The sequence below is a fragment of the Agelaius tricolor genome, unplaced genomic scaffold, assembly GCF_023055355.1.
Source record: "Agelaius tricolor isolate 1412-34295 unplaced genomic scaffold, bAgeTri1.0.p SCAF_30, whole genome shotgun sequence".
Lineage (NCBI taxonomy): Eukaryota > Metazoa > Chordata > Aves > Passeriformes > Icteridae > Agelaius > Agelaius tricolor.
The window spans coordinates 4,661,054-4,671,904 of NW_027269290.1; the positions used below are offsets into that span (position 1 = coordinate 4,661,054).

At 41.9% G+C, this 10,851-nt stretch overlaps 1 protein-coding gene across 5 annotated transcripts in view; it reads left to right on the plus strand.

Moving 5' to 3' along the window:
* The window catches only part of ELK4 (ETS transcription factor ELK4), a 31,496-nt gene extending 21,457 nt beyond the window's left edge, over positions 1 to 10,039 (plus strand). Inside the window, exons 5-6 of one of the 5 annotated variants that reach the window (XR_011682895.1) lie at positions 495 to 6,423; positions 6,585 to 10,039. Coding sequence is in view for 1 of the 5 variants with exons in the window: in XM_071450441.1 (XP_071306542.1) it covers positions 495 to 593 (99 nt within the window). In the remaining 4 variants the exon portion in view is untranslated. Of the gene's footprint in view, positions 1 to 494 lie in introns of all 5 variants that reach the window. The other 4 variants (XR_011682896.1, XR_011682897.1, XR_011682894.1 and 1 more) reach the window with 4 other exon arrangements.
* Positions 10,040 to 10,851: the final 812 nt, after the last annotated feature.

The window sequence follows — 10,851 nt, forward strand, 5'->3', positions numbered from 1 at the left end:
TCTGGCACTGGAATTACCACATTTGCTGTGGCAAATGGTAGAATTTAACAAATTTAGTTAATTTTTATTTAATTTCTTTGAAATTTAATAATTTAATGAAATTTTCTGGGTTGGGATCTGTCATCTCCATGGAAATGAAGGAAGTTCCTCATCTGTACCATGAGGATATAAAATAAACAAGGAGGGCTGGAATGGCAGTGGATATTTCAGCATGGAAAGAGCTGATAATTAACTGAGGGGTAATTTAGACCCTGTTTTCCTCAGAACCTGGATTAAAGTCCCATTTTAATGAGGATATGGGGTCACTGTGACACTGCTTGGCATTAAAAAATCAATTAAAAGTGAGGAGCCAAGAGCATCCTTGAAACCTGGGGTGGCTTTGCTTTGTTTTGTTGTTACATCTGGGGATTTTTTTGCCCTTCTTCGTGCACAGATGTGGGAGGAACATTGAATTAAAGTGGTTTTTTTTTGATGATTCTTGTTTTATCTCTTAGTTCCCATCCGTGCTGAACAGTCATGGCCCATTTACCCTGTCTGGACTGGATGGACCCTCCACCCCTGGCCCCTTTTCCCCAGACCTGCAGAAGACATAGCACATGGGATTTCTGCACAAGGACAGCAAGGCAAAAGAGATGGGACATTTTCCCTTCCACCACCTTTTTTTTAAAAACAAGCAGTTTGGAATTCCACTGAGATTCTCAACAGTCGGAGTCGTTGCCATTCCCGAATCCAAAAAAAAAAACCAAAAAAAAACGACAAAAAAAAGCCTTTTTTGTGCAAAAATTCCCCCTTTTTTTGGAAGAACCCAGGTTGGGAATGTATATGCAAACGCCTTAATAGGAGCTGCAGCTCCAGTTTCTTCTCCTCCTCACTTTGGAAGGTTTTTTTCCCCGTGTCCAAAAGGAATTTTGGGTGGTGTTGCAGCAACTGCCCCTGCACTGACTGCAGCAAACAGCACCAGAGGAGGCTTTTCTCTGTGACTCTTGGAAAAAACAAAAAAACAAACAAAACCCTCTGTTCTTCTGCTCCCTGTGCTCAGCAAGGAGAACCCTGAATCCTGATGGAAGCTGGCATTCCAGGAAAAGTTTGGGAATGGGGTGTGTGCTGCCAGCTCTGCCCTGGGGGCACCACAACCTCTGCAGCAACAGAAGCACCAGGGCTTTTCTGCTGCCCTTGTCTCTATTTTTATTTTGGTTTATTTTTTTTTTTGCAGGGAGAATTTTTTATTTTTTTTTCAAGGATTTATTCCAAGTTTATATCCAGGACAATTCTGTGGAGCCCCTGGGGCTGGATTTTGGATGGGATGAGCTCCTTTCACTTCTCACAGAGTTTCAATGCTGGAGTCCAAACATTTCTTGTGCCACAGCCCTGGGAGCTCCCTGCTGGATCAGCAGGATGGGAGGATTTTCCCTGCAGTTTTGGGGCTTTTTTCCTGCAGTTTTGGGGGATTTCCCCTGGGTTTTGGGGGATTTTCCCTGCAGTTTTGGGGGATTTTCCCTGCAGTTTTTGGGGGATTTTCCCTTGGTTTTTAGGGGAGGTTGCTGCCTGACCTGCAATTCCAGACCCCAGCATTAAATGTTGTTCTTCTTTCCCCACAGTTCTGGAAAAATTTCCTGCTTTTCCCCACGTGGAAAAGCTCCTCTTTTGCCAGCTCTTATCCCAAGTTTTGCAGTGGAGCTGTTGATTTTGAGGTTTTTTCTTTTTTGGACCCCAAACCAGGCTGAAGGGGTTCCATGGGGTTTAACCTCGTGGTAAATCTGTTTTTACCTCCTTGGTGTCCTGGATTAATGATGCAGGATTGTTTTTCCAGAGCCATTGGAGGTGAGATGGAATTTGTAGGTGGATTTTTTACACCTCAGGAGGCCTTTTGAGAAAACTGAGGGGTGAGGAAATGAGAGCTGCTCCTCTCTCAGCCCCTCAGTTCTGGGTGTGTTGGGCTTTGGCTTTGTGTCCTTCCACATTTGGGGGCATCTGATGTCAGGCAGCAACTTCTGGCTTTGAGTTGGGGGTGTCAGAGCATCTTCCCCATGAAAAATTCCCAGAAAACAGATGGAGACATCTCCTTCCTTCAGCATCCTCCAGGCTGCCAGGAGCAGAGGAAGATTTTAAGATTTTCCCCTGTCCAGCACGAGGAGCTGACAGAGTTTGCTGTAAATACTGCACCTATTCCATGGAGAAGAACTCAAACTTTTCCAGAGTTGGTTTTTTTTTTCTTTTCCTTCTGCCACTTTTGCAGGCTTGGAATTCCCTTTAAAAGCCACAACACCCAGGACTTTTCTTTTCCTGCAGTGCTGTTCCCTTTCTATATCCTGACATTGAGATACAGAAAAAAACAAACAAAAACCACTTTTTGTGTGTTCCTGATGTGACACCTGGGACAGGTGGGTGGAACATTTTTCTTGGGCATTGTTCACCTGCCCAGGGGAAAAGTGGGAGAAAAAAAAAAAATAAATATTCCTTTTTCAGGTGGAGAAGCAGGGAGTGAGCTCATGGAGTGACCTGTCTTCCTGTTGGCTCCTGTCAGAGGCAAAAAATGCTTCACATTTAGACATCAGCAGATGCAGGAGGAAATTCCTGCGCCAGCAGCTCTTAAAATGTGCAATATTGACCTTTTTTTTTTTTTTTTTTTTCATTTTTATTTTTATTTTTGACATGCAGAAGCGAAGCTGCAGGTGATGGTGAAGAGCAGGCATCTGGAATTTTTTATTTTGGTTTGCATCTTTGGGAAAAGCCTGCTCTGGGAAATTTCTAGAGCTATGTGTAAATAGCAGCACTTTGGTTGGTTCAGGTTGGCCAATTTTATGCCTACCAAATACTTGGACTTTTGACATTTGCAGGCTGGGATTCGAATTGAAAATTCAATGAATGAGCACTAAAAACTTGCAATTTAATTGCTTCCCTTCCCCCTTGTTCCCCTTGTGGAGAAAAGCCAAGTTTAGCTGTTGAAAAAAAAAAAATTTGTGCACTTAATTCTTTGTGAGCTTTTATAGCTTTGGGCAGAGGGTCAAGCCCAAAAAATATTTGTGGGCTCCTGCTCCTCTCCAAGAAGCTTCCCAAAAAATTGCTGTGCCACAGAGAATCCAGGTTTTCCTGTGGAAATGCAGCCTGGATGGGAAACTTTCCACCAGGTCAAACAGGAAAAATAAAAATGAGGCAGGAAAAAAAAATCAGCGTGGACAGGATGATGGAAAAGGGAGAAAGAGGTGGGAGAGGAGCAGCTTTTGCTGCCTTTTCTCCACTGCAGTTTTCAGGTGACTGAAGGGAAGATTCCCTTGTTCCAAAAGGGGGTTCCAGCTTTTCCTGGGTCCATTCCTGACAGAGCCTCCCTGGGGGCTCCCTCTGTCACCTGCTGGTTCTTTAGGTCACTTCAGGAGCACTTTTGTGCAGCTCCTCACTGTTTGTTTTTAATTTAGCCTAAGGCAGGTGGGGTTAGAGTAGATTCTGTTTTAGTTCTGTACCGTGGTGATTTTAAAAAAATAACCAAAAAAAAAAAATTAAAAAAAAAATGCAGCATTACAGAAGCTTTTTTTTTAATTTTTCTTAGGTTCCTGTTGCTGGAGTAGCTTTGGTTTTGTGGAATGTTTTGGTAATTTTTGCATCAGTTTGTGCCTGGCTTGGGTTATGTGGAAGGTTCAAAGAATTTTGGTAGGAGACAAACAAGAGCCCAGCGTCCTCCCCAGCTCCTGGAAATAGGAATAAACCTCTAATGATGGAACACAAAAATTCAAAAACCTGCTAGGATTTAGGGAATCCTGGAAGCTGAACTCGTGTCTTGCTTCTGGAAATCTCTGGGTTTTTTTGGTTGATTTTTCCATGGGCAGCTGCTGCTGCTGCCTGGCTCTGTCTGGGATCCTGGATTTTCAGGGTTCCTGGCCAGGAGCAGCTCCTGGAAGCAGAAAAATGTCCCATGGTTATGGAACCCTTGGTGTTCTGTCATTCTGGGAGGGTGATCCTGGTCAAAAGAGGGCGATGGAGGAATTTTGGGGGTTTTTTTTTAGCAGCAGCTTTAGGTTTAGAGCTTTGTTTCAGACCTGTCCTCAGCAGGGGATGCAATTCCTGTGCCCACATTTTGGCACAGTCAAGCTTTGGTTTGCAATAGGTCAGGAAAGGATAAAATCCCTGGGGGTCCTTGTTTTCACTTGGAGCATCCCCAGGCTTCAGAATCCATGGAATCTTTGGGGCAAAATGTGCCAGATTTTGGCACATGTGGCAGATTCAGGGCCAGATTTTGGCACATTCGAGCTCTGGTTTGCAATAGGTCAGGAAGGGTTAAAATCCCTGGAATTGGACAATTCCTTGTTTTTACTTGGAGCATCCCAAGCTTTCAGTATCCATGGAATCTTTGGGATAAAATGTGGCAGATTTTGGCACATGTGGCATATTCAGTGCCAGATTTTGGCACATTCAAGCTTTGGTTTGCAATAGGTCAGGAAGGGTTAAAATCCCTGGAATTGGACAATTCCTCTTTTTTTTTCACTTGGAGCATCCCAAGGTTTCAGTATCCATGGAATCCTTGGGATAAAATCCCTGGAATTGGACAATTCCTTGTTTTCACTTATAGCATTCCAAGGTTTCAGTATCCATGGAATCTTTGGGATAAAATGTGGCAGATTTTGGCACATGTGGCAGATTCAGTGCCAGATTTTGGCACATTCAAGCTTTGGTTTGCAATAGGTCAGGAAGGGATAAAATCCCTGGAATTGGACAATTTCTTGTTTTCACTTTGAGCATCCCCAGGCTTCAGAATCCATGGAATCTTTGGGATGAATTCCCTGGAATTGGACAATTCCTTTGTTTTCACTTGGAGCATCCCAAGGCTTCAAAATCCATGGAATCCTTGGGATAAATTCCCTGGAATTGGACAATTCCTTGTTTTCACTTGGAGCATCCCAAGGTTTCAGAATCCATGGAATCTTTGGGGTAAAATGTGCCAGATTTTGGCACATGTGGCAGATTCAGTGCCAGATTTTGGCACATTCAAGCTCTGGTTTGCAATAGGTCAGGAAGGGTTAAAATCCCTGGAATTGGACAATTCCTCTTTTTTTTTACTTGGAGCATCCCAAGGTTTCAGTATCCATGGAATCCTTGGGATAAAATCCCTGGAATTGGACAATTCCTTGTTTTCACTTATAGCATCCCAAGGTTTCAGTATCCATGGAATCTTTGGGGTAAAATGTGGCAGATTTTGGCACATGTGGCAGATTCAGTGCCAGATTTTGGCACATTCAAGCTCTGGTTTGCAATAGGTCAGGAAGGGTTAAAATCCCTGGGGTTGGACAATTCCTTTTTTTTTTTTTTTCCACTTTGAGCATCCCAAGGCTTCAAAATCCATGGAATCTTTGGGATAAATTCCCTGGAATTGGACAATTCCTTGTTTTCACTTGGAGCATCCCAAGGTTTCAGTATCCATGGAATCCTTGGGATAAAATCCCTGGAATTGGACAATTCCTTTTTGTTTTCACTTGGAGCATCCCAAGCTTTCAGAATCCATGGAATCTTTGGGATGGTGGAATTGTGAGAACAGAAAGGCTCTGGTTGGGGTCATTTCCCCCTTCTGATGCATTTTCACACCTCAGCTGTCTCACAAATGGAACATTTTGGGTTTTTAATGTTGATTCTGCAGTTGAACCTCTCCCATTTTTAAGGCAGATTTGTTTTCAGTCCAGCTCTGGAGATCATCAGCCTCAGCAGTGGGGCAGGGAATGTTGTTAAAATCCACAGGAACTTCAAAACTTCTCAGCTTTGGGTGACTGTTTTGATTTGTTCCCTTCCTCAGCTCTGTGAGGAACAGAATCTGGATCTGGAAGAGTAGAAATAGGGGAAAAAAAAAAAGAAAATAAGAGATTTTTTGGCCTCTGAGGTGTGGTGGGATGGTTTTGTGTTAAAAATCAGAGCGGGGTTTTGCAAGCAGCCCCTGAGGGTCTCCCATGTGGCAGAAGAGCCCAAAATTCTGGAATATTCACCCAGGAGCTGTCCAGGCTGGTTGATGGGGCTGTGCTGCCCAACCAGAGGCGTTATGGGTTGATTGGGAGTTAATTAATGAGCAGTAATTAGCAGTGGCTGTTGAGCGGGAGCAGCTCCAGGGGAGTGGGCCAGGCTGACACAGGAAGATTTTGGGGTCAAATGCAGATAATCCCTAAAGTTTTATGTCCCTTTGCCTTGGGGAATGCTTCTTCCCCCTCTGGTTTTAGAGCTGAGAAGTTGATTTGGAATAATAAAACTGGGGAAAAATTTTTAAAAAATAAAGGAAATTGTAGGGAGACACAGCAGTGGTGTGTGAGATCAGGGCAGCTGGAATTCATCTGGGGCTGAATCCTTCTCCAGCAGCAATTCTGGGAGGCCAAAATCCCAGGAATCAGCACACATCCAGCAGCAGCTGCCCCAGCTTCCCTGGGCTGGGCAGGTTTTTTGTGTCTTGGGAGGGTTTAAAATCAATTTAAATCAATTTAAATCCAATTTCAGCACCCCCGTCCAGCTGTGTGTGTTCTGTTCATTCCTGGAGTGCACATCTGGCTTGGGAAGGTGATTTTGGCATCTGCTCCAACTTCCCTGGGCTGGGCAGGGCTTTTTTGTGTGTCTTGGAGGGATTTAAATCAATTTAAATCAATTGAAATCAATTTTTAGCCACTCCAGCACCTCCATCCCACCCAGCTGGGTGCCAGTCTTGTCCTGTTCATCCCTGATGATTTTTGGGGCACAAAATTTCACTGGGAGTGACTGGGGAGGGGAGAGGTGGCTCTGGACACAGAGAAATCCTTAGGAATGGAACCAAATCTTCCTCCAGAGCAATTTTAATTTCAAACCTGACTCATTTTAGTCAGGAGGGCAAAGCAGAGAAGCCACAAGGGCAGCGCTGCCCATTTTGGTCAGGATTCCCTGAAGGGCTTGGAGCAGAAAGGTGAAATTTTTGGTTGGGTGTCAGTAAATCCTGATTTTATTTTAAAATCCTGAATTTTATTTTAAAATCCTGAATTTTATTCTAAAATCCTGAATTTTATTCCTGCCTTTCTGCCAGGAACAAGCAGGAATCATAAAAATCTGTTCCCTGCAGGTTGTTTTTCTGTCTGACCACAGGCCCTGCTCCTCCCTGGATATTCCAGCATTTCCCTGTTGGAACAACAAAATATCTGCTTCCTATCAATTATTTTGGAACAAAATCACCCTAAAACTGACAAAAATAAAAAGAATTTTGTTTCCACCTCCCAAAGAAAGCAGCAGATTTTGCTTGTGGAGCTCTTCCAGGCCCTGATGAGAAGCACACTCAGAGCTGAAAAATTGGAATTTTGGAATTTATTTTTTTTCTAGATTCCTCAGTGTTTAAGTCTGCCTGGATGGGTCATGCCTGGCAGGATGTGTTCCCAAAAATCCATAGAAATATCCCCAAAAATCCATAGAAATATCCCCATCCTCCCTCTGAGCAGATTCTGCACTCTGCAGTGGCCACTTTGAAATATTTTGCACTCTCTTGGGAGGGTTTTTTTGGGGGTTTTTTCTCTTTTAGCCCTCAAATCAATCCTGCCCTCAGCGTGCACTCGGGAGTTGCCAAAGGTTTATTTTTGACATTGTTGGTTGCCACATTTCCTGGAAAAAAAAAAGAAAAAAAAAGTGTCTTAAATGTGTTTTTGAGTAGTTTTGTGTGCATGGAACAAAAAGCTGGGCTTGATTTCCAAGATTTGTCTGCCAGGTTGTGCTGCAGGAGGTTCTCATCTCAATCAGGGCTGGAACAGGAGAATCCTGAGCCTTTGGAAATCAGGGATCTGAGTCAGGAGGGGCTGCAGCTGAAGGCAGAGCCCATTTCAGCACTGCTGTACCAAGAACTGGAAGCTGTTGTTGTTTATTTCCATTTTTTCCCTTTCCTTGAGGGTGATTTTTCTGTGTTTTAGGAAGGCTCTGAGGCTGTGCATGGTTCCTGGAGTGTTGCTGTGTGCTGGGCTGGGGGGCTCCCATTTTCCAAGCCCTGGCTTTGTTCTCAGCTCCTTGGGGTGGCTTTTGGGGCTGTATTTTCATTTTTATTTTTTATTTTTATTTTCATTTTCATTTTTATCTTCATTTTCATTTTTATTTTTTATTTTCATTTTTATTTTCATTTTTATTTTCATTTTATTTTTTATTTTTTATTTTCATTTTCATTTTTATTTTAATTTTAATTTTATTTTTATTTTCATTTTCATTTTTATTTTCATTTTTATTTTCATTTTTATTTTCATTTTTATTTTTATTTTTATTTTTTATTTTTATTTTTTTCCCTAGCATGTCCTAACCCCTCCAAGCTTTGAAACTGCTTCCTAGAATCGTGTTGACTTTTATTTTATTTTTTTCTTCTTGTTATTGTGCTGTTGTTCAGTTGCACAGAGGTTTTTGTGGTTTTTTTTTTTTTTCTATATAAAATATACTTTGGAAACGTTTCGTTCTCTGTGAACAGGGTTGAGATTTATTCTTTGTAGCTTTGAAAAATGACCCTAAAATTCCCTTTTCCAAACCTGTTTTTTGTAGCCTGTTGCAGTGTTACCAGATGGCCTTATGTACGTCACAGTGCTTTGTGATGGGTACAGTAGCACATTTAATGCTTCTTCCCCTCTGTTTTTAGAGCTGAGAAGTTGATTTGGAATCATAAAGCTGAAAAAAAAAGAAAAAGGGAAAAAAGGGAAAAAAATTCCAGGGAAACACAGAGCGCTCATGTCCCCTCAAGGAGATCAGGGCAGCTGGAATTCATCATTTTTTACCAGCAGGAATTCTGGGAGGCCAAAATCCTGGGAATCAGCACACATCCAGCAGCAGCTGCTCCAGCTTCCCTGGGCTGGGCAGGTTTTTTGTGTGTTTTGAAGGGATTTAAATGAATTTAAATCAAATTTTAGCCGCTCCGGCACCCCCGTCCAGCTGCGTGTGTTGTCCTGTTCGTTCCTGGAGTGCACATCTGGCTTGGGAAGGTGATTCTGGAGTGGGTTCCTTGCTGGAATGTTCAGGCTGAGCTGGGTTCTTGGCAGGTTTTTGGGAGCTGATTCCTCCCTCTGGAACTCTGGGCTGGAGTTTTCCCTTTCCCAGTTTGACCCTGCTGGGATTTTCAGAACAATCCCTGGGGAAAACTCCCCTGAAAGCAGCAGAAAAGGGGAACATTTCCAGTGGCTCTTTCCAGAACAGAGTTGCATTTTTCTTTTCTCTATAAATATATATAAATATATATATATATATATATATATTACAAATTAAAGAGGCAAAGTTATGTTGTAGTGAGTGTCTGAAACTTCCTACACTGGAGACTTTTCTGGACAAGACAACTGTAAAAGTCACCCCTTGTTCCAGCTAGGTGACCCTGCCTGGGACAGAATTGCTTCTCAGTCTAACTTTTTATTTTTAAATACTTTATTAGAGTATCTTAATGCCATTGTGTTTAAAAAAAAAAAAAAACGCTGGTATGTAATGCAAGTACATAAATAGCCAAAGTTTTCAGTAATTGTTCAGTGTTACTAAATTTTTGCTTTTATTTAACCTTCTGAGATAACATTTAGGAAGACCTTCAGCGTGTAAATCATCCTGAAAATTCCAAGTATGAGCAACTGGATTAGGGCAGGGATGGAGTTGTTTGAGCACATTTCAGGTTTGAATGCAATCAGGAGAGGCAAAGCTTTTAAGATGCAAAACTTCCTTTGCACTGTCCTGACACTTCAAAGTGACAAATGCTGCTTTGGCAGTGGCTCTTTGGGAATTGTTATTCAAACATCATGAAGGTCTTTCCTGAGAAATCAGGTGACTTTTTTCTATTGCTTCGATTTTTGTGCAAAAAAAAAAACCCAAAAAAACAACAAAAGAAAAATAAAAATCAATGTATTGCAATCTTTTTTTAAAAAAAAAAATGGGGTGGGAATAGTTAAAGAAAACTATTTTATGTAAGAACTGACAGAGGGATTTTGCTTTGTATAATGCAAGCTGGCTTTAAAAAAAGCATTGTAGCAAATTATTCAAGTCAATCATATGTTAATAGTTATGTGCAACCAGACATGCAAAACAATTGTATTTTTTTAAATAAATATTTTTAACAAAGTTTCTGCTCATTTGACTGTTTGTTTTTTTTTTTACTTTCAGTAGAGAAAATAGAAAGTTACAGTGGAGGGGATGTGCCAAGGAGGGAGTTCAGACTTTGAGGTAAATTGTATTTTAAAGTGTTGCTAAATCAGGTGCTATTCTGGTGAAAATTTCCTTAAATTAGGATTTTTTTTTTCCTCTAAGTAGCCAAAATGGAGATTGAAATGACCAAACTCAAGAAGTGCGATGGTGGATTTTGATTGAGAAGAAATCGAGTTCTCTTTTACCAAACAGAACTCATTTTAATTTCAATTTTACCAAACAGAACTTAATTTTAATTCTTGGAATTACCAAGCCCTAGAATTGTGCTGGTGGATTTTAATTGAGAAGAAATGGAGCTGTGCTTTACCAAACCTGCCAGGCCAGAATGAGAGATGATCTCAAAGCTGCCAGCCCTGCTGTGACACAAACTGAGGAGATTTCTTCCCAAATTTTGGTGCTCATTTCCTCCCAGCAGGGCCCAGAGATGCTCTCATGCTGGGAGGGGCTCGAGGAAGGGACAGATTGAGGGGTTTTTATTTTGCTGTAAACGGCTTTTGCAGCCTGTGGTTGTTTTCATTGCGGGTGATTTATTCTGGGCAGGGCCGGGAGAGGAACAGTGGCATCCTGTGGAGCTGGAGAAGAATTACAGCCTGGAATCAAATCCCAGAAGGGTTTGGCATGGCAGCGTCTTAAAAACCTCCAAATTCCACCCCAGGCTGCCCCAGCTTGGCCTGGAATTGGGTTTAGTTTCATTACAGGATCACAGAATCGATGGGATTTGAGGCAGGA